General features: G+C 33.6%; 1 protein-coding gene across 31 annotated transcripts in view; it reads right to left on the bottom strand.

Annotated features, from left to right (window-relative positions):
- Positions 1–23,879, bottom strand: part of LOC148956633 (uncharacterized) — a 204,917-nt gene that overhangs the window by 3,479 nt on the left and 177,559 nt on the right. For 26 of the 31 annotated variants that reach the window (XM_089086197.1, XM_089086186.1, XM_089086192.1 and 23 more), the window contains 5 exons: positions 21,016–21,207; positions 19,643–19,793; positions 17,043–17,224; positions 13,344–13,583; positions 956–1,092 (listed from right to left, as the gene is read on the bottom strand). In XM_089086197.1, coding sequence (XP_088942323.1) covers positions 956–1,092; positions 13,344–13,583; positions 17,043–17,224; positions 19,643–19,793; positions 21,016–21,207 — 902 coding nt within the window. Of the gene's footprint in view, positions 1–955; positions 1,093–1,146; positions 4,574–13,343; positions 13,584–17,042; positions 17,225–19,642; positions 19,794–21,015; positions 21,208–23,879 lie in introns of those variants that run through there. The other 5 variants (XM_089086255.1, XM_089086300.1, XM_089086313.1 and 2 more) reach the window with 3 other exon arrangements.

Below are 23,879 nucleotides of genomic sequence, written 5' to 3'. Positions count from 1 at the left end.
TCATTATAAGAGAAGTCACAGTAAAAGAAACATATGAAAAAGAGGTCCCACGCCTGAACATTAAAGATTCCATTTCAACAAAACGTAAAGCCAAAATAATTTCTCAATGTGACGGCATGTTGCTATTCACAATAGCATTAGCTCTTTTAACCATCCGAATTGTGATGGTTGCATGGAAGCCAGTCCAACTTGATTACTAGAGACTGGTTTAAAGAACCCCTTCTCCTAAAAACTGTTGTCGCGATTCCTACACGTTAGAACAGCTTCTATATCCCCTGCGCCTGCCCTAGCTGTGCACGCTTGAGCTTGTAATCAAATAGAGGTGATATTGTCTAAACTTACTTGTCAACTTATTATATAGTTCAGCCAGATGTACTCCTGCGTGGTGAATTGCGCTACGTTGAATGAAAAAGTTAGCTACCGGCGTTACAAGTGAATAGAAGAATGAATTTTTATATGTTGTAGCGAAGAGTTAATAAAACTTAAGACTTAATATACGGATTACGACACAAATATGATCCTTTTATCCTCACGCACCGGCAAACTGATAAAATTCCCTCGTGTAAAATTCTGCATAGATTTTATGAAGGTTTTGGCCGTTTCAAAGCTCTAATGTCATAGAGTATACACACATACGGGTTCGCTTACGAATTGATTCGTATTTCGCTTAATTTAGTCATTAACCTTCAAAACATTTTCTGCTGAACTAGGACTTTTTTTTTCAATCTCCAGTGTTGTAATACTAAAAGAGACCTGACGGCAATTTATGACTGCAAATTAGAAAAAAACGTCGTTTTTCTTGTCACAAAAGAGTCATTAGATCTCAATTAAATATCGTGGGAGTTCATTATCTGCATGGAGAGGAAATCTTCATTATTTTTTCTTTTTTTTTTAACCTAACTGTGGTAAAAATTTATGATTGCAAATTCATAAAACATCAAAATGTCAAGTTTACCTTAATATGCATGAGCATTGTGAGCATTTGAAACAATTTTTGTGATAAAGACGTCCAGAACCTTCATGGCGTTCCATAGCATAAACTTTCCGATTACATGCACAACAGACATCAATTGTGACACTTGGTTGGATTTCCTAAAAATAAAACATGCACACATATATATTACATGCTTTGGGACAACACAACTCATGCTTATCATTTTTTGTATAATGTTAGACTCCTCAAAAGTCATTTGATAAAGTATCGCAAGCCATAGATTTCAGGTTGCTTCATTCCACTATGATATTTCGACAGGACACGACCCCATCCTTTGCAAATAGAAATTTCGAAGCAAACAGAAATTTAAGTGTAAATAGAAGTTTCACGCGGAAATCCAACGACAAATGTACTTCAATTTTCATTTGATAGTGACTCCGGTAAATCTTGTACAGTATTTATACTACATTAAGGTGAAGATAAGAAAATGACAAAAATATTGACATTCATTGGTACAGGACAGATGCGTCTAATAAGCTGGGTGGCCGATACGGAGCTCCGAGAAAAATGCCCCTATTTTTCCATAGAATTAGAGAAATCAAACGATAACTCTAACCAGATTTTCTGGGCATTGAGAGCCAATAAATCCATGCAACAATCCGCTGATCCTATCCTACAGAGTTAGTATGGGGTTGCATACTATAGCGCAGGGTTCCTTGAAATTTTCACCTTTAAAAAGTTATATTGAAAAAGGATAAATTGGTAGGGGAAAAATTTAAGATATTATTTGCAGTTAAAAGCTTTTACCTATTATCAAATGCGAATTCTCATATATAGATACAATTAAGTTATTGCGCGATAGATCAAAGGCATAGCTATTGGGCATCAGAAGAGCCATTCTGTATCTACATTTGAAGCAAATGCATGAATTTTCTGTAAAGATTGTATTTTAGAGTATTGTTTGGTGTCTTCAGGTAGACCTAAATTTCGACTGGTATACTTTCGATTTTTTACTAAAATACTTCCACCTAGCTAGAGGCCTGAAATAATAAATTAAAGAACATCAATGGCAACAACTCTTTAAAAATAGGGAAATGATTCATGAGTTGTATTCAAGGTCCTAAAAGATTGAAATAATTTGCCTAGTAGTTCCTGCCAGAAGTCGATAGAAGTGTAAGAAGTCGATAGGTGGTAAAAACATCTAATAGAGGAAATCCAATTTTAAGTTTTACACTGAGATTCAAGTAATAGTTGCAACTAGATAACGATAAGTTTTTGCCGAAATATTACAAGGATGAAAATGTGGGGAAACAGCTGTGCATGCCTGATTTAGATATTGCTAAAATTTATATTCAATTGAAAAATAAGCACCAAAAAGGTCTAGAAAAAGAAGCTTTGATTTTCGATTAATTAAAGGGAATCCTTGCAACTTATACTTCTACCTTTTTTTTTAATTCAGCACCCTTGAAGCCCGGAACTCCGAAACTCCTCTCGTGGGGTCTACTTATGAGAATGACTGAAGATATTATTAATAACACCCGTCTTTATATGAACTGCCCCAAATTTTGGATGGAGATAATAAGAATTGATTAATCATTCCATAAGGACGTTCAACAATAGCAATTCATGCATCTTGAGAACAGACTCACGTGCCAGTACACTAATTTACGAAAAAAAGATTATATATTGGCAGATACTTTATTAGATTTACAAAAAGAAGTTTAAGATTTGGACAAAAACTATTAAAAAAATAGAAGTTTAGTGGTGTTGAAATAAGGTTAGAAGTAGATTGAAGTAGGAACGAGCAGTTTAAACATTGAGTGCACAAACAAATTAGATGCATGCACGTGCCCAGAACTACTGTTTCATTCAAGGCCTTACCAGTAATGTTTAATTGAGTTTTGATTGCTTGCAATTTTCCTTCCCTCTTTGCTTTGAATTAAGCTATTGCAGCAGAAGGATCAATTCACCACTAATAAGTAACGAATATTCAACAAAACTAGGATAGGTCTTTACAGTCGCGTTTTCCGTGTGTTTGTGATATTGAAGCACGGCATGATTGTCTGATTAAGTTTTCAGGAAATCATAGAGCAAGATCAAGCAAACCGCATTTATTCTTAATACGACCACTTTTTTTTAGCAGGACCGTTAATTTTCAGACTCGAGTTATTTTGTGTCACAATCAAAACCTATCCACAAGCCTTTTCATTAGCAAAGAACAGAGAAGACTAGTGTTTAAGCGTGATATTATAGAATGACTGCTGTGATTTTTTGTGCCATCCAACCTAAGCTGTATGACAAAGCAATTCCAAAATTGGAGTTGTTTTGTCAACCGAATCCGTTTTCCAACAAAAAAACTGTTATGCAGAACTAAGATATTTTTCCAAATAAATACTATTAATGATATATGACATCCGAAAATCCGTAATAATTTTTAGACTCTCGTTACAAATGGCTTTCCTTCAATGTCCGTTTTTACTAAAAATACGGGTTTCAAATAAAAATTACACCAGTTACGAAAACGAAATTTGCTACTACAATCTCATAGCAGTGTAAGGTCACTTGAGACAAAGACACTGCCAGAACTTCCCATTCCCTTCAAATCTTAAAGGTGGAAATTTCAAAAATCCCAATATTTTATGTATTACTCTTTATAATTTTAGCATAAATCTAGTTTAGGACCTTTTGGTTTTCTTCATCTCCCTTGTGGGGTATTTAGAAAGGCTATCGATCTTTGATTACTCAAGAGAGATGTCCAACCCGATCATTCTTCGTAATGGATGTACCTGGGCCATAACCGTGTTATCATGCCTAAAAGTCGCACTTAACATTTTCACGCTTTTAAGATAATTGTCAACCTCTGGCTAAGTTAGTCTTCTAAAAATGACTAAATTTCTTTCAATGGCATTGAATTAATGAAGATCCAATGTCAGCTGAAATTTTTCAAGCATTTTCTAAATCAATGTCATAGCGATTTATTCTTGTTCTTCGAAACGACGACTAAATCGAGAATAAGTGGAAATGTCTATTTAATGGTGGAATCCCTTGCATGGGATTTCCCATCAGAAAAGCAAAAGAAAAAGCCCAAGGCTTGTTCACTCGGAAAATGTTTACATTTAAGTTTGTTAAATATAATTTTATTCATTTGCAGGCTAGAGGAAAACCAAAAACCTTATGTTTTCTAGAACAAAAAGTCAAGCCAGAAATCCCGTTGTATCTAAAGGAAAACCAAACGAAAAACTAACGGTTTTTGTGAAAAACCGTCGGTTGTTCCAATTCGTTTGAATTAGGCATAAGAGACTTGTGCGAGAAACAAGAAGTTGTCACAATTTCGACAAACAAATTGATGTCACATATTTTTTCTCCGCAATGCTGCCTTTTGGGCGTAAAATCAAGAATAATTCCAATATATATCAACTTAAAATCAAATTTTTGTACTTAGAATTTTATTAATCTACAAGCACAGGCTGTACTAAGATACATGCCTAGTATACCCTGAAAAATAAGTTAGTCACTAATTGACACCGGAAATACACAACTGTAAAAAAAAGAACTTAGAGTAACGGCTTCTAAACTCCTTATAGTACTTCAATTCGTCCTGAAAGATTTCAATGGCATAATTTGGTCCAAATAGCATCACTGGAAAAATTGAATGCACTATAAGTATAATACCTGATCTAATACGGGGTAACAGGGTGGGATATAAAAAAGATAACCAAATCAGAAAAAGGGAATAGGTTTTGTTTACTTTTCTGCCCAACCTCGTATATGAAACACACGGTTGAAAAAAAAAATTATAAAAAATGTTCAATACTAAAATAAAAGCTTAAATTTATTAGCGTCAACAGCAGCAAGAGGATGCGTATAATCTATTCTGGGTACCTTACTTGCCCTCTAATTGGAGAAAAAAAATGTTTTTTATACATAAAAAAAATAAATGTTGTAAATGTTTCCAAATGTCTTTTATATAAAAAAAGAACTTAATTTAGATTTCGTGTAGAATAAAAGAAGCACCTGTTTATTCAGTTTTATATGGAATGAAGGAGACCACTTCTGATAGATCTTGGGAGTCACAAGATTGACAGGGAGGACTCCTCCTTCCAGAGAACTTCAAAGATTGTGGCATAAAAAGCCCAAAGAAATTTCTTTAATAAAATATTTTTATTATAAAAATAAAACTATTTCTCCCTCCTTATACACGAGATAAAGAGTTGGAAATGAAAAATAACCGGTAAAAAAAAGAAGCAGCTCGAAAAAAAAAAACAAAAAAAAACAAGAACCTAAATAAATATTTTTATCTTTAAATAAACACATACATAATACGAATATAGAGGTGGATAGTGAATCTACCTTCCCCCCCCCTATTTATTCTATTTTTAATAGAGAATAAGATTTAGGTCGGAGTCATGTCTATTGAACTTAGTAATAAAGAATTACTTATTTATAAGAAATAGACCGAATATACAAACCAGCAATAGAACAAAATAGCCGAAGTACATGAAAAAGCCTCCAAAAGGCCTCAAATCTCAAGTGACTCAAAATAAAAGCTGCTCTTAGGGAATCAGAGTGGGATTACAAATAGTGCTGAAAACCCTATCAAAAACGTAGAAAAAAGGAAATATTTCTAGCCTAAACCGCAACATTTAATTAGAAGGCGGCTTTCAGAATTTCGTTTCTCTTAAACACTTTCATTGACCTATCCTCGAAGAGTAATTAGCCATAGTCATCCAATTATGCTCAAACAGAAACCGTGAAGCTGACTGCTTTTGGTTATCCTCTGGTATCTATATCTTGCATGTATTTTTTCCAGTCAGAAATTACGTTAATTTTGATCCTGTGTCAATTTCCATATAAATAGTGTTTATTACGCACACACAGTCAGGAAATTTTTTTGAGAACACCAAAAGGGGAAACAAGGGGAGGGGGGAAGATTAGAGAGAAATTTGTTCATATTCAACTTTCAGTGAAAATGCAAACAAAATTAAAACAAAATGTAAATGTAACCTCTCACTCAGACTATCTGTCTTGGCTTTTTTTTCCGGTTAGCCATGGCTCTTAAATTTTTCATCACTTGATTTCAATTAAAAATAAACGGACTCGAACTCGGACTTTGGCCTCGATCTCGTTGTGAAGTACTTGACCATACAAACTTCGGAGGGGACTCATTCTCTTGACCCCCTACCCATAATAGTTCTGAAGCCTAGTGCGTCATTGAAACATTGCGTTTATTAAAAACTGTAAGTATTTTGAACAGTGTACTTTAATTTTTCAGAACATTGACGAAAAATAAAAAACAAATCACTATTAACAATCAAGATGAATGGTGAGAACTAATGAAAATAAACTGAATGTTTAATATGCAATGATATTAATTCCTGAAAATCTCAGCAATTCAATATCTTGTTTAATAGAAGTTTCTTCGCCTATATATATAAAAAAAATGATAATATATTTTGTTTTCAGTATGAATATAGATAATTCCTATGGGTTATATAAATAATCAATTATAAAATCCTATAATAATTCAAGCTTAAAACGACCAGAAATTACTATCAAAGAACAAACTATACCAAAAACAAACATAAATGAAAATAAATAATCATATCAAACATAAAAATATCCAACACTGACTTAGATGAATAGATAAATAGATAAATGAAAATAGATAAATAGATAAATAGATAAATAGAAAAAAGATAAATAGATAAATAGATAAATGAAAATAAATAATCATATCAAACATAAAAATATCCAACACTGACTTAGATGAATAGATAAATCCCAAAATGAGGAAAAATGAAACTGAACACTCTAGTCAGACTTAAACGATCAAAATTACTACAAGCAGGGTTTTGGCTACTGCCTCATCCCTTCCCTCAGCCGGAAAAGTTCTAAAGCCTGTTGTGGAGTTTTTGCTTTACTGAAAACAAAATTAATTAAAAAAAATCTAATATTAATAAAGTAGAAAAATGAATAGAATACAGTGAAATAGAATCTTGAATTGCTGAGATTTCTTAGAATGTATATCTTTATAAATTAAATATTAAGTTTATTTTCATTAGTTCTTTTCAGTTACCTTGATTGTTATAGTTTTTTATTTCTTATTTTCAGCAGTATTTAGAACTTTAACGACTACGGGATGGGGGAGGGGGACAGTAGCCAAAATCCTGTTTGTAGTAATTTTAGTTTGTTTTAAGTTCGACTTGAACACTCAATTTAATTTTTACTTTTTTGAAATTTGTTTATTCATCTAAATCCGTATCTCTTATCTTTAGATTTGATCTGATTATTTATTCAAATTTCTTGTTGTTTTAAGTTTTGTTTGTTCTCTGACAGTAATTTCTGGTTTTTTTTTTAATTTGAATTATTATATGACTTTATTTTTGTTGGTCTTAATTTTAATAATGCTCTTTAGTTTTCTTTCAAAACTTTTCTTTCGGAAAGCTTTTTTTAATTAATACTAAACGAAAAATTTCGACTCCACTCGCATCAGGGATGTATTACTTGTTGTTGTTTTTTCAAAGTCTAAATTATAAAGTTAGATATTCACCTTTGATTCTTTGGACTTCCAAAATTCAAGGGAAGAATTACCTGTCATTTCTATCACAACTATTGCGTGACTACTACATGAATGCAAGAAAAAAATCAGGAAATTGAGGGAACCACAAAATTATTCAAGATAACAGCCACGGGTTAGGAAATATTTCAAATAAGAGGTTTAAAGACAGAAGTAATGATATTTGTGTAAATAAAAGCGTCGTATCTAATCTGAGAAACATAACTTCGTCCTTCAAAAGCCCAAGGCAATACATGACATTTTTATTTCACAAATTTAGGTTAGATGCATATTAAATCTCCTAGTGCCCTTCAACCCGATACATTAATTTACAGAAGCGTATTTATCGGATTAAGCGTGTAAGAGCCGGCGTTTGCCCCCTGGAAACCCCCCCGCCCCTTAAGACTTCCCTCCAATCAAAAATTTCCCACACGCAAAATTGAGCATCCAAAGAGAAAGTACAGCATACTCAAAATGTCGTCAGCCATTAACAGTTACAAGCCTGAGAAAATTTCCTGATTTTCAAAAAATCTTAAAAAAACAGGATTTTGCACCAAAGAGAACCAAGTTGCTACCAACTGAAAATTCTGAGAATGCCAATCGATTTGAAACTATGAAAAAACAAAACAGAAAACATATTGAGCTTCCAGCTACAGAGGAAGTAATGCCACGTGGTGGCGCAATCATCAGTGAAAAGTCGTGTAATCCTTACAAGACAAATTGTCAGTGTGGACATTTATGTTAATGCTAGATTTAACTCAGTTGATTCAAATGATTTTTCATGAAATTATGTTTGATGATGTATAATTGCGCATACGGTACTATAAAGAAGGGGGAGGTGGGTCACTGTGCAGGCGGAGGGGGGGGGGATCTGGTGTCCAAAGGAACACATTTCAATACCCAAATTATATAATTCTTCATGAGCCTTCAGATAAAAATAGGAAAGGGTCTAGGAGGGGGGATAGGAGTTAATCTATCATCTGCATTCATTTAGAATAAGCCTGGATAATTACCCAGGGGGGATATGGGGAGGGGGGAAGGATTTACCGGGGGGAGTTTTCTTGGGGGAAAATACCTAGATCCATTATATATTCAGGTAAATAGGTACATGATCTTCAATTTGTTTAAATTTGTGGAAGAAGAGAAGGGGGGGGGACAAAACCCTACATAGGTGCCAAGGGCCCTGATTTCATTCTAGTGGCACTATAACCCAAATTGAAATTGAGGAAACAGGGAGGGGTGAAGAAATCAAGCCAAAAAAGATCTTAACCATTATACAGTGTTTTTAAGATACTGAAATGTTTGTGTATGATTTTTCAGATTTCAAGAAGGGAGGGAAGGGGGCTTTGGATATTATTGATTTTAGCCAAGTCTGACGCACTAAGATGGTCTGAAGGAATTTAGTTTGCGATCGTAGGTGGAGGATAAGTTCTGTTTGAAGGTAACTCTATTTCCTCAGTTTATTTGTTAAATGAAAGAAAAGAGCGATTTCCTTAAAATAAGAAAAAGGCAGCCAATCTTGTGAGAATCCTACTACTTATTTTTCCTGGGGCTATAAGTTTGTATGCTAGCTTAAAACAAAGTTTCACCATAAAGGATAAGGCTAAACAATAATAAAAACAGCAATTTTCCCCGAAGTTAGAAATTACGATTAATGCAGTTTACCCTAATTCGGAAAAGTCTTTTCGATGTGCTACTTAAACAAGCGAATATCAGTAATTCAAAATTTTACAACTGAGAAATAATCCAATTAAAAAAAAAATACAGCAACAAAATAACATAGTTGAATCCTCAACGTGAATTATATGGGCATCCATTGTTACCCCCTGATAAAATACCCTTCTAAAGTGAAAAATAAACTGGTAATACATATTTCAATACGAGATATTTCTTCAAATTCTGATGTGGAAATGTCCTATAAGTATCAAAGTAGCTAGTAGGGAAAGGGCATAAGACTTCTTGAACTGCAGAAAATCACTTGCAGAACCTCTAATAAAAAATTTAAATGGTTCAATCTAATAAAAAATTTCATTTAAAATGAACCTTAAAATTCAATTATCACAAACAACTCGAACATAAATTTTGATTTTGAATTTTTCTCAATTCTAAAACTAATACTACTCCCACGAAGTGGAATAGTAAAATTAGATATCATATTCGGCATACAAATTAAGATTTATCTAAAACAGGGAAAATACTTTCTAATTTGGGAGCATTAAAGAATAAGCTCTCTCCTATGTTAACATGCTATCTAGATACTATAATAGAAGTCTTATAATGAAAATGTTGAATTTTGTCCTCTCAAGTTCAAAAGTTATTTTCGTTAAATTGACGTTAAGGAATTTAGGCCATGTTTCAACTTTCCAAAAAAAGTGTTGGATACATAAAACTTAAAACAAAAATACAAATAATTTGGACTTAAAGCAATTCCAGAAACCTTAGATTTAGCAGGCTATTCTAGGGTCACACTAATAGTGTTTTTATGCATCCGCTGTTTGGGAAACTTCTTCATTGAATCTAAAGTAAACAATGGAGAAACAGAATATTTGGCTGATTTTGATTTTGCTGGTTGAAGCAAATATGCATTTTCGCGTGTAGCGCGTTAACTACTAACAACTCACCGCAACACCAAGCCACCTGAGGCCAACACAGCTACACACGCTCCTCCTCCATCCCAATCTATTCAAAGCCTCCCTCTTTACACCACCCCAGGAAGTTCCCATTTCTCTTAAATATTTCTTACGACGTCCTCCCACCCCAGACGAGGACGGCTTTCTTTCTGTATGGTCCTAGACGGTTGGCCAAAAAGGACGATATTTGGCGATATGTCATCTTCCATCTGCAGAACGTGCTCTAGCCATCTTAAGCTTTCTCTCATTATAGCCCTAGAAAGCAGAAAGGAACCACACTTTTCGTACAGCTACTGTTTGAAATACGATCAGTCAGCCAGGTACCCAAAACAATCCGTAGGCAATGTCTCTGGAAAACATTTAGCAAATCTTCATCGGCTTTTCGGAGCGCCCATGCTTCAGAACCATATTTGACCACTGTCATCGTTGTAGCTTCCAATATGCTAATCTTGGTTTGCAGACTTATGTTCCTATTCTTCTAAACTTTTTTTTAACTGTGAAAAAACACCCTGAGCCTTGGCTAATCTACTTTTAACATCTTCAGTGCTCCCACCGTCTTTACTAATAATACTACCAAGGTAAGTAAAGCTGCCCATCTGATTAATATTTTCGTTACCCAACGTCACCTTTTATTTTCACTTATTCCTATTCTTAATGACATAATCTTCTTAACATTTATTTTCAAACCTATTCTAGCACCCTGAAACTCGCAAAACCTCAGAAGTTCATTCATTTTGCAAACACTTTCATCTAGGATGCTTAAATCATCAGCATAATCTAAGTCCAGGAGAGTTTTTTCTCTCCGTTTGATTCCATGGTCTCACATTGTCTTTTCTGTGCTGCTTAAGACAAAGTCCATCAAAATAATCCATATAAAGGAGGATAGAGCACAGCCCTGCTTAACTCCTGATTTAATACAAAACCAGCTGCTAACCTCGTTTCCTACCTTAACCGTAGCAGTGTTATTCTCATGCATAGCACTTATCATTTCAATATATTTGTCTGGTATACCATACAAAGATAAGACCTTTGCTAACAGAATCAAACGCTTGCTCATAATCTATAAAACTGTGGACGAAAGGTGTTTGACAACTCAGGCACTTCTCAATAATAAATAATAAACAATATATATTTAGAATGAACTTAGTCTAATTGGCTGTATAAAAGACAATTCAATAGCAAATATATATATATATATATATATATATATATATATATATATATATATATATATATATATATATATATATATATATATATATATATATATATATATATATATATATATATATATATATATATATATATATATATATATATATATATATATATATATATATATATATATATATATATATATATATATATATATATATATATATATATATATATATATATATATATATATATATATATATATATATATATATATATATATATATATATATATATATATATATATATATATATATATAATATATTTATTGATCCTTGTCTTGAGGGAATCTGTTGACATATTTGGCTAAGTTTAATCGCCAACATGAAGTAAATTATATGATGAGAACCAAAAGCTTAAATGTGCAGAGAGAGAGGCAGCAAAGAGCCGCACGAAATGGATTTTTTTGCGTTCTTTCATCCGCATTTTGACTTTCATCCTGACGCACCTTTTTGTTGCAACGAGTTGTTTGTAGTAAATAGTAGTACACTGAAATTTCGGTTCTTTTTATTAATTCTTATTTTATCATTTAGGGCCTTTTTCTGAATATTCCCTGAGTAATTATGGTTCGATAAAACAATAAAAGGGTTAATTCAGTATTTTGACGCAAAAAACCCCAATTGAAATTGGCTCAATTGATTTTGAATCCAAGATTATCATTTATTGTTTGAATTGTCAATTAAAATCCTGTCACCAGACAGTAAAAAAAAATTTATTCAATAAAAACTATCAAATATAAATTTCGTTGAGATTATGTACAGAGGGTCAGAGAAAATACTTGTGAAAATACTGTGGTTAAAATTTTTTTTAATCATATGGCAGTATCGTGTAGATGATCCAATCTGGTTACAGTATGCGATGCTAATCTTCACATGTTCAAATAGATATATTAGATTCCACTTGCTAATACACACACAAAAATAACTGGTTACAAGTACAAAAGTAGAGCCGAGTAAAACGTCACAAAAGTAGAGCCAATGAAAATAAGGCACATTTTCGGCTACAATTACGTTTATAAGCGATTCCTGTAGTCCCCAGTAGATCACAGCTGAAAGTCGACATATATAAATGAACAGATTATGGGAATTTATATTTTACATTAACGAACTGATTTCAAAGATGCATCTGTGCAACAAAGACAGACTATCTTTTCGCAGCAGAAAAGACTGGTTGTCTATATTGCTCCGTATAAAAAAATAAATAAAATAAAATGTACAACTAATAAAAATTGCAGAAATAACAAAAGCAAAACTAAAACTCATTTAGAAATTTAAGGATTTGCGTATAGTGTTGTCAGATGGCAACACATATTTTTCAGCCAAGTATACAGAGGAAGACTTCAGGGCATACCCTTCAAATTGTTAGAATTTAGTTTATTGTTTTATTTTGTCCATAATATTTGAGCAGTTTTGAAAAAAAAAACATTCCCACCCATACGACCGGACTATCAAAATCCCTTAACGATCTGACAACCTATAGAATAGTTCTTGCGCTCAAGAGCAGAAGAAACCACTCAGCAATAAAATCGATGCTTCATAAGCCGGCATAAGCTGGCATAAGCCGACCGAGCAGCTGAAATTTCTCTTAAACGAGAATCACAAAATAATGCTGACTAGGGGAATCAACGCCTTATAAAAGGGCAAAGGATTGTCAATTGCCAGATTCCCCCTGAAAAGAAAAATACGAGATACGCTGGGCTTTGTAAGCCCCCAGATCCCCTTAAAGTGAGAATTATGAAAAAGTGCCAACTAAGGGAATCAGTGCTTTATGAGAGGGAAAAAGTTATGCAACTGCCAGAATTCGTCGAGAAATACGAGATAATGTTGACTTTTAAGAGCCACCAGATCCTCCTTAAATGTGAATCTCCAAAAATTCCTATAAGACGACAAAGCTTACTGATTTGGCCTAAAGCAAAAATCTAGATTTTTACTCATAAAAACATATAGAAAGAAACATTAGAGAATCCTGTAGTAAGTCTTAAAGGTAGCAACATCTAAAACTGCTTACCACAAATCTATGTACTTTAGTCCTTGATTTCTGCTCAATCACAGGCGTGGTAGGCTGATTGTTCAAGGCCTCGAACCGGGCTTTAATATCTCTGGTGCTTTCCAACGAGTGCTCAATACCTTCTTCTTCGTAAAGGGACAAATGAGACTGGCTATGATTCAGTCGGTTCTCTTTTTCAACTTCTGCTTCCCATCTTTCAAATTTGTTTCTCAGGTTTTTGGCAATGGCTCGTTCGTTCGTCTGAAAGAAGAAAGTGTATAAGCAAATTGAAAGATAACCACGAAGTCTCTTAAAAAGCGAGAAAAATAAAAAAGATTGAATAGTAAAAAACACGAGATCCTGCGTTTAGTACTTTTTAGCATCTTACAGCCCTTACTGACAACTTACAGCCCTTACCTGAAGACAGTGGTGAGATTGACATCCCCAAGGGCATAATTACTGAACCTTTCAACAATGGTGAACAAAATAGTTCTCTTAAAGTTTTGATTGGATGTGATTTGGAGAACGATAGGCTTGTAGGGGAGGGGCTGGTTGCCCTCCACTCAGTTTTGACTCTAAAAAAGGACACTAGACCTTCCAACTTTAAATCAAATGAGCCCCGTTCGGTCCGAAATTTAAACGACCAGCCGTTCCATAAAACCTTATTTACCCGGGGTATAACTTACAACCCTTATCCCTGGGCTCTGGAGGGTTGCGTCCACCCTGATGGCATTGTTATATGCTCTTTGGACTATTGTGAACAGAATGGTTATTTCACAATTTTGATTGGATGCGTTTGTGGAAAAGAGTTTCAGGGAGGGGAGGGGGGCTAGTTACCCTCTACCACTTTTGACTCTAAAAAGAGAACTAGAACTTTAAATATTCAATCAAACAAGCCTCCTCTGAAGTTCACATAATCACACCTTCCATAAAAGGTTATACGCACCGGGGGCAAAACTTACAATCCTTGCCCATAGACTCTAGGGGGTTGCGCCAACCCCAAAAGCCTTGTTACGTGGTCTTTTGACTGTTTTTGAATAAATGATTATCTCAAAATGTCTATCAGATGCATTTGGGGAAATAGACCGAAAGGGGGGGGGGGCTAGTAACCCTCTGACACTTTGACTCTTAAAAAGGGCGCTAGAACTTCTGATTTCCAATTCCAATGAGTCCCCCCTCCGAAGTATATACGACCATTCTTTGCCTAAAAACGTTATATGCCTCCGGGGCATAGCTTACAACCCTTTCCCTGTGGGCTGAGGGGGGGGGTGTCATCTTCAAGGACATAATTACTGGACCTTTCAACTATGCTGAACCAAAATGGATATCTCAAAAATTTTGATTGAATGCATTTGGGGAAATGATTATCCTCCAATCACTTTCGACTGTCAAAAAGGGCAACAGACGTTGCAATTTCCACTGGAGTGAGCTCCTTTTGAAGTTTCTACAACAACTGCTTCTATACGAAGTGCCCTGGTCTAAAACCAAAAAGGGGGGGGGCGTAGCTGCCCTCCGATCACTTTAAATCTTAAAAGAGCCCTAGAACTTCTTATTATCAGTCCAATGAGCCCCCTCCAAAGTTTATACGACCGCTCTTTCTATAAAAACCTTATATGCCACCAGGTCATAACTTACAACCATTGCCCTGAGGGCTGCTGGGGGGGGGGGGGTTGTCATCCTCAAAGACATCATTTCTAGACATTTTAACTACGCTGAACAAAATGGCTATCTCACAACTTTGATTAGATTTGTTTGGAGAAATGTTGGGCATGGGGGAGGGCTGATTGCCCCCGAGTCACTTTTGACTAGTAAAAAGGGCAATAGTCCTTTTAATCTCCAATCGAATGAGCCCCTTTCGAAGTTTCATGACAAATTCTTCTATACAAAGTGCCCTGGTCTAAAAACAACACCCCCCTCCCCATACATTGTTCTCATATCACTCTTTACTTAGGCAGCGCTATGGCGCTGCCTATGATATTATCCACAACCCTTAAAGGTATTGTTAAAGAAGTTTATTATACTTAAGCCCAAAGGTTAGCCACTCGTCAAAGAACGAATAGTTCTGTGTATAACCTTGTTCAACAATCTTGGTATAAAACTGGTTATTTGAAACAATTAGATTTGCATTCTCTACAGAACAAGAGTCGGGAGAACAGCAGGCTCTTGAGAGATGCACATTTAATTATGCCATTGTTAGGTTTTCGGAAAAGTCTCTTCTGAGGTGAAAGGAGAATTTCCTTTGTTCTCTGTGTAGATTTAGTCCCGCCACTCTGCATATCATACCCTAGCATTTGAAGGTGGTGTGGTATGTGTTAATTTTTTTTTCGCTAAATTATACTAGAATTGAGACTGAATTGGATTATAAACGTCATATTCATACACTATTTTAATCAGATTTTAAACGAAATTTGATTATTAGTGCATCAACATTGAATATGATGAAAGGTGTCACCTTCAATGTTTAAAAGGACAAACCTTTATTTCAAAATGAAAAGCCATCAACTACCTCAGGAAAATAAGCGGTATTTAAGCAGTTAACAGTTAATGACTTGAATAAATTAAATAACTTAAATAAATACAATTTAATTTCATTAAATTAATTTAATAAATAAAAAATTGAATAGGATGAAGTAATATCAAATTCAACAAAGGATATTGATTCATAGATTTTAATAAAGGATTTCCAAATAATAAAAAATCTAATTCAGTTAAGAGCCCTGCGATAAAATGACGATGAGCTAAAAACTAAAAAATCTGATAGAGCTTTTTAAAGTATTATTAGAAAAAGGAGAGGGAAAGAAATATTCATTTCATAAAACTTTATTATTACAACAATAACATTGACTAAAATGAAAAGGGGGCAACCCCAATCGTTAAATTGCTGATTATTTATTTCAAAGCCTACTCTGATTTAGTGGAAATTAAATAGGCTAGGTATATTTTCATTTTATTTACAGCACCTACCGGTGTGTCTAAAAACACGGTCGATATAAACTATCTGGCCTTGCGCAGGAAGATACCAGGTTTAAGCTGTTTGAGGGTAAAGTGGCTTCTTTTAGCTTTAGCGGATTATGGATGTTTCGCATGTTTAATATCCAAAAATTATGTTAACAAATATATTATGATAGACAATGTATAAAAAAAAGGTTGTAACACTGTTTTGTAATTTCATGAAGAAACATGCCTGTAGTTCTAGACTAGATGATGTAATTCTACTTGATACAGTTTTAGTTTCAGCAGGTCGCTGGTGCCTAGCGTGAGTAGCATCACTAATATGACATCATAACAAAGTTATTTAATTTTAAATTATGAATTCCTTAACATTAGATAATGTAGAAGAATATTGTAATAATTTGGTTGATTAGCTGGAGAAGCAGAAATGCATTTCTAGAATTGTAAAAGAAATGTTGATCATTAACCTTTATTACTGAGAAAAAATGTAATGCGGAGGCGAATTGCCAGATATTTTTCAATAAGAGCAACAGCATGCTTCAAGATGGCAAGAAAGAGAGAGGGAGGGGGGGGGGGGAATATCATTTCACCTAAAATAACTTGTGCGAAAAGTAAAAACTCGAGGATTTTTATTTTGGGTCATGAACAACTTTCAATTCCTGAAAGTTATTCGGAGTTTGTATATTTGACATCCCTTGTTTGAGCATCAAAGCATGGTTTAGCAAACTTTAAAAATACACAACAAACGTAGTTATAATTAAGTTTTACCACTCTTAAGAATTCATCCTCCATTTTGTGAGATGATTTAATGACCCCCTCATCCACTTCCTCTGAATCACTTTCTTCTTCTTCACTTTCTTCTGACTCATATTCACTTTCTTCTTCACTACTTTCCGAATCTCCACCAGCATATTCAGGAGGAGGAGTGAATCGTTTCAAAGGCTTTGGACCTAAAAAAAACCTTTTATAAAAAAAGATTAAGGATAAAGATTCTTCAGAATAAAGAATCTCTGCGGGCACATACAGCATTAAATCCACGTTTCAGTTGCTGGCAAGGGCGGATCCAGGATTTTTTTCGGGGGGGGGGGGGTTACTAATTTTTGAATTTTTCGGGGGGGGGGGGGTTACTAATTTTCGACTCAGTTTTCGACTAATTATACTGATTTTTACCTAGGTTTTACTAATTTTCGACTTATTTTCGACTCGGTCAAAAATTTCGGGGGGTGTTCAAACCGGGTAACCCCCCCCCCTGTATACGGCCTTGGTTGCTGGATCTCTTTTTTTGCAGGGACAAGTAGCAAGCTTATCGCCAATTTATATTAAAAAAAAATATTATGAGTTTTAAAATACTATAAAACTATCACCAAGTGAAAAATAAAACAATTCATTTTAAGGTATCACTGGGACTATTCGTGGCCTTGACTTTTTATGCAGATTCATGCTGAATGGGAATCAAGAATATCCCCTCTTAGCTACCAAATAAAGATTTCTGTCTTTAAGTTTAGAATGCTTAACACTTCGTTAATGGCAACGTAACGGAGAAATTAACGAATGTTGGTTCTTCCCAACAGGGTAGTGTGGAGGATTTAAAGAGTTATAGAGATAAAGAGAGCAATTCAGCAAGTATTTTACTTTTTTCTTGTATAAATAGGCTTTTTCTTCTCATGGCCACTGTTTTTATAGCAATTTATCATAAAAATCAATGTATCCACTAAAATTCGAATATTTATTTCAAAAGGTTAAATATTATCTTAAAAGAATATAAATAGGACACAAAAAATTGGAAAGAAACTATTCTCCGTAATGTAAACCGTTAATAGATTCTTTGAATCATACGTATGAGCCCAATGCGATATTGTACTTTTAGTCGAGCCTCTAGTAGCTGGTTAGCTAATCATCCCTAGCTAGTCTAATCTAGCAGCAGATTTGCTTGAAGCTAAACCTGTAATTATGATCCTCCTGAACGGCCAGTTGTGCCTTAAAAGTACACTGGGCAGTAAAAATGCAATCTGACTGCTTGAATCGACTAAGTGGCAACCTACATAATGATGTATATCTTATACAATTAGGAAAAATCACGAATCGGATTTTTTTTTATGAAAAAAACCTCCATATGAAGAAAAAACTCCATAGTTTTGAAACAACCAAAATAAAAGTTGAGCAAATTGCGGTTTCCAGGTATTAATACACAAACAGGGCAAGATTGGGTCCTGATTATGCCTCATTAGTTTCTTTTCTTTTTTTTCGTTGTTTTCTATTAAGGAGTTATTTACGCTTTCGGGATTATGTTATTAGTTTTTATCTCTTTTTTTTCATAGGTTATGTGCCTACACACACGGTTAGCAATACTTTATATCTTTCTTTTGAGGATATTTTTTTCTCTCTTTCTTGTTATGTCTTTTCACTGCTGTGTTTGACGGGTTCTAAATGCACTCAATCAAATACATATATTTTCTGACTTTATTTACCTGTTCTGCAGTTGTGAGAAAAAAGAGGAAAAGAGTAAAAACAAAGAAACAAATGAAACTACGAGGACTTCAAAACTCGTGTATAAACTTAAATCGTGTATAGACTTAAATTTTAAAATAACAAGTTCAAAATTTAAGAATATGCGCATATTGGGTGAGAATTTAATATGCTTTCATTCTAGGAATTTAATAAAAACCAGAATAAGTGCAAAAAAAAAAAAAAAAGTTGGAAAAATTCTAAAAGCTGAGCCGCTATATAACACTTTGGTGCAGCCTCTCCACATTAAAATTTGAAAAATGTGAAACTAAATGCGAATTTTTTCCGCCAGAGGGACCTCAAAACATGTTTTTCGGCTCCTGTGCCTTCCCGTTAACAAAAACAATGCACATTACAGATAAGGAAAGCAAAACAATTATTTTAATTACTTATCAGGGACGTCGGATGAGAATTAAGTTAACTGAATACCTCTGAACCAGTAGAAATTATTTGTACCCTACAAAATTATATTTTTGAACTAGTTAGTTCACACTTTCAACTGGTTCAGAAGTGTAATCATACAGGGCTGGACAATGGCTAGCTTCATCTAAAGAAGAGAACATATTTAAGATATCCTAAAGTTCAAGCATCCAAGTCGGACGGCTTTTATGTTTAGTTGCTTTCTGAATAACAATTTATGTGTTGAATGTGTCTACTATAATGAGCTATTAACCAAAAGGTAAGGTAAGTCAAATTTAGCATACACATAAAATAAAAAGTTAACTACACCAGTCCTCCTGGCAGAAGCCTCTAACAATAGACTTTGCGACTCCAAATAGCTTATCTGGTTATTCATTAGCTAACATTCATGATTTAAATTGGCTTTTCAATGGATTTTTCAATTGTATAAAATAGAAACATACCGCTGGCCAATTCTTGCTGAGCAGCTTGAATTTCCATTTGTTTGAATATACTCAAGGCTTTTCTCGCCGTGTCTTTTGGTAGTTCATCTTCAACTTTATCATCAGCTCTAATTACAGTTGGATCACGGTAAACTTCTTGGTCTTGTGGTTCCTGAAATAATAGTCCAGCATTCCCTTGTAAAATATAGCTGAATTATCTTTTATAGCATAATTCATAGGCACGATAAAGATGACTAATAAGAGATTAACAGTTGGAAAGAATCAATTGATAGATTTGATGGAACAGCCCTCTTAGGGGACCATCCAAAATAAAGGCATATATAAGGGCAATCGACGGGCATATAAGGGCATATCGACGTTCAAACACAATATCTTGAGGACTATGTTCTGGGTGGCTCTTCGCTAATGTAATTAGAGCTCGGTGTGTGACAGTGGGTTCATCTTGTCAACCTGAAAAACTCCAGCACAAAGAGAGTATAAAGCTCTTCAAACGAGACAACATCTTGGCCTCAGTACAAATTAAAAACAAAATTAAAAGTTCAGTCTTACAACATTTTTGACGTCTGATACGATCAAAACGAGAATAAAATATTTCTCTTTTTAGGGGATGAAAATTTTGCCACCATCTTTAAAGGCTGATTGAATAAAAACCATGTTTGAAAGAACTTCACCCTTTAGAGTGAACCTTAAACAAGCCATTTCGTGCACTACGGATTATGTTTTTTCCTTAAAATCTGAATAAACCATTGAGAGCCCAAAATGGTTATGATAAAAACTCTTTCGGATTAGTCAGGTGTCTTCGGCAACATTAAGTAAATTAAGTAGCCAACAAAAGGCAAACTTTAAAAAAGGAAAAATAAGGAAAATAAGTATTTTAGCTAAAAACAAAGTGCGTATTTAAATAAATTTTTACTTAAAATCGAAGTGTGCCAAAAGCAGACAAGTCACATTAGTCATGCGTTCAGTGAAAGCAACACTTGTTAGAACGAACAAAGACATAGAAGGTCAAACTATCGTCAGCAATGTTAAACAACCATCCTGATCTACACTTGACTCAAACAAAGACACATAAGATCAAAACAATCAAGAAGGAAACATCAAGAGCAGTTCAGTCGACCCTTAGATTACATGAATTCAAAGGCCATCTATTGTCAGCGATGTTAACTAGCCATATAGACCAACACATATCGTAAAATTAAATTCAATTTTTAGAACTTCAAGCAAAACCAGAGATGCAAAAGCCTAAGGAGCAAGGTGAGACTTTTGACTCGTTTCTCCATCACAAGGGGTAGAATTTCCACTCAGCCCCTATTAAACCCTTTGCAAAACATTTGATTATGCTTTAAAAATAAAACTCCATGCATTAGGCACACCTGTATCGGTTGTAGTTCACGTGGAGGTGTGATTTTAAATCTTTTGTGTTCCTTCTTTTCTTCCTGCTGTCTTTGCTTAAAAGTTTCAAAAAACTTAAATCGGGAAGCAATATCGTGGGTTTCCACTGTAACGTCCTCAACTACATCTGAAGACCGAACAACTTCATTTGAAATTTGAGATTGAAGGAATAGCTGGAAGTAATTGTAAAAAATTTATAAATGATAAAATTTGCATAGTTTTGCCCTATAAATAGACAAAAAAAAAACAAAAAAAAACAAAAACAAGAGAGATGTTGATACGTAAGCCTAATGTAATAAACCTCTTAGCACATTCCCAGGTAAATAAAACCCATCTATCAGGTATAGATACGGAAGGAGGGTGCTTTCGATCCCTGAACCCACGAAACCTCAAGACCTTTATGAAATTGCCTGTAATTACCTATTTTGTCATTACAAATTCGATAATTTTTTTTAGTTTTCTTTCGAACCTGTACATCCCATCAGGGGTGCCACCCTGACCTGGAAGAATTTACTAAATCGGAGAGGAAAAATTTACTAGATTGTATCTGTCTTTACTAAATGCTCAAAAAAAATTTTAGCGCGTGCGGCTACGCCGCACGCGCACCGCCAAACATCGATTTTTACTATAGGAGGATAATCAATACGATTTTCACAATCTTTTTTCCCTTTTTCTTCTTTTTTTTCTCTTTTCCTCTTTTCTTTCGTTGTCATAGTATGATTGAAAATTCCAGAAACCTACAAGTTCAAAAATCCTTGTTTTGGATATATATATTACAATATTACATTCCTACTTACTTTTAATTTGTCTCAACATGCTCCTTTTTCCTCAATAAAAATTTTCAAACTGAGGACATTCACCTAATTACCTTGGGTGGTTGGCTTTTGTTTTGATTCCAATAGATTCCCAATCATCACAAATCCAAGTGTCATTATAGCTTCATTTTTAGTTGGTAAGATTTGATACACAGAATGCTGATTTTGTCAACCTTTAGACGCCGGAAGTGAAGTATCTGTTTATGAAAATAGGTGACTGCTTGTCTGTCTCTGAGACATACAAGCAAAATCGTAAATTGTAAAACAGACAAGCGAAAATTGTAAATAGTCTTATGTCTATGATAATTTTTTTCCCTGAATTCAAGGAAAATAAAAAAAAAGTTTTGTTTACTATAAATCATGACTTCTTACTAGTTTTTACTAGATTTCGGGAAATTTACTAGATCCTCTAAATTTTTTTAAATTACTAAATTACTAGATTTTTTTTTACTAGATCTAGTAAAATCCTACTGACGGTGGCAACCCTGCATCCCATCCCCTTCCAAATAAAAAATCACGTGCGTGCCAGGTCTCAGTGATAATTCCAACCCTTTGATATCATATTTCCATATAAGAAAAGAAAAAGCTAGCAACGTTAAGAATACCCAAAGTAAATTATAGTAGACGATCATTAAGATATGAATAAAAAGAAATAGAAGCTATATTTTGGCTGATTTTTGTCATTTATTCTATTCCTCCATTTTGAAATAGCGAGACTCTGAGTTAACGGCGAAACATGACAGTAAAATTTTACAGAATCTGGCCTCTATTCCTTTTACTAAATCGATTTTAATAGGCCCACTATCTGGTATTTGACTTACTAAATCGATTTTAATAGGCCCACTATCTGGTATTTGACTTGCGCACTATGACTTGTTATACTTTTACCAGTTTTCAATGAGCATAAAACAAGGAATTTATGTTTTGGACTGATAATGTCTCAATAAACGTGACCATAAGTCGTTTTTGATAAAATATCAACTTCCTAGGGAAAGAGAGTCTAAGAGCTTTTCTGCAGGTCAATATATATATATATATATATATATATATATATATATATATATATATATATAAAATCCTAAGCGTCTAAAGCATGTAATTTAGGCGCAGCAACAGCTGCCCTAGCTGAAAAGATACACGTTGGTACGATGCCTTGTCAGCAATAATAGTAGTGATTGTTATTCAGCCTCTAATTAACAGACAATTAAAATTATATAAATATATATATATATATATATATATATATATATATATATATATATATATATATATATATATATATATATATATATATATATATATATATATATATATATATATATATATATATATATATATATATATATATATATATATATATGATATATATATATATATATATATATATATATATATATATATATATATATATATATATATATATATATATATATATATATATATATATATATATATATATATATATATATATATATATATATATATATATATATATATATATATTAAATATATATAAATATATATATTTATATATATATATAATCCTAAGCGTCCAAAGCATGTAATTTAGGCGCAGCAACAGCTGCACTAGCTGAAAAGATGCACCTTGGTACGATGCCTTGTCAGCAGTAATAGTAGTGATTGCTATTCAGCCTCTAATTAACAGACTATTAAAATTATCACTATAAACAACTCTGACCAAAATATACCAATAAAATTATTTTAACCGATTTGATGACTCCCTCTAGACCTGCATATGGGTATATTTACACGACAATGTCACTCGAGACATGAACGATCTAGAATATACTGAATGTTCCTTCAACAAATCTTAACTGTGCAAGTGGCAAAAAGTGTTTCAATTTCCTATAGATCTATAGGCAAAATAAATTTGAGCTTTTGTACTAATTATTCAGCTTATGATGGGCCATATTCAAAACAGTCTTAAGCGTCAATGTGATAAACATAGGTTGGCAACAGATTATTAGGTAGAATTTCAAATTTCCCGAAAACTTTGAACTCGTTTTGAA

The sequence above is a fragment of the Artemia sp. Qi Xiang Cuo genome, chromosome 1, assembly GCF_049724085.1.
Source record: "Artemia sp. Qi Xiang Cuo chromosome 1, ASM4972408v1, whole genome shotgun sequence".
Classification (NCBI taxonomy): Eukaryota; Metazoa; Arthropoda; class Branchiopoda; order Anostraca; family Artemiidae; genus Artemia; species Artemia sp. Qi Xiang Cuo.
The sequence above is the reverse complement of the archived record's forward strand: the minus strand, read 5'-3'. Positions and strand labels throughout refer to the sequence as shown.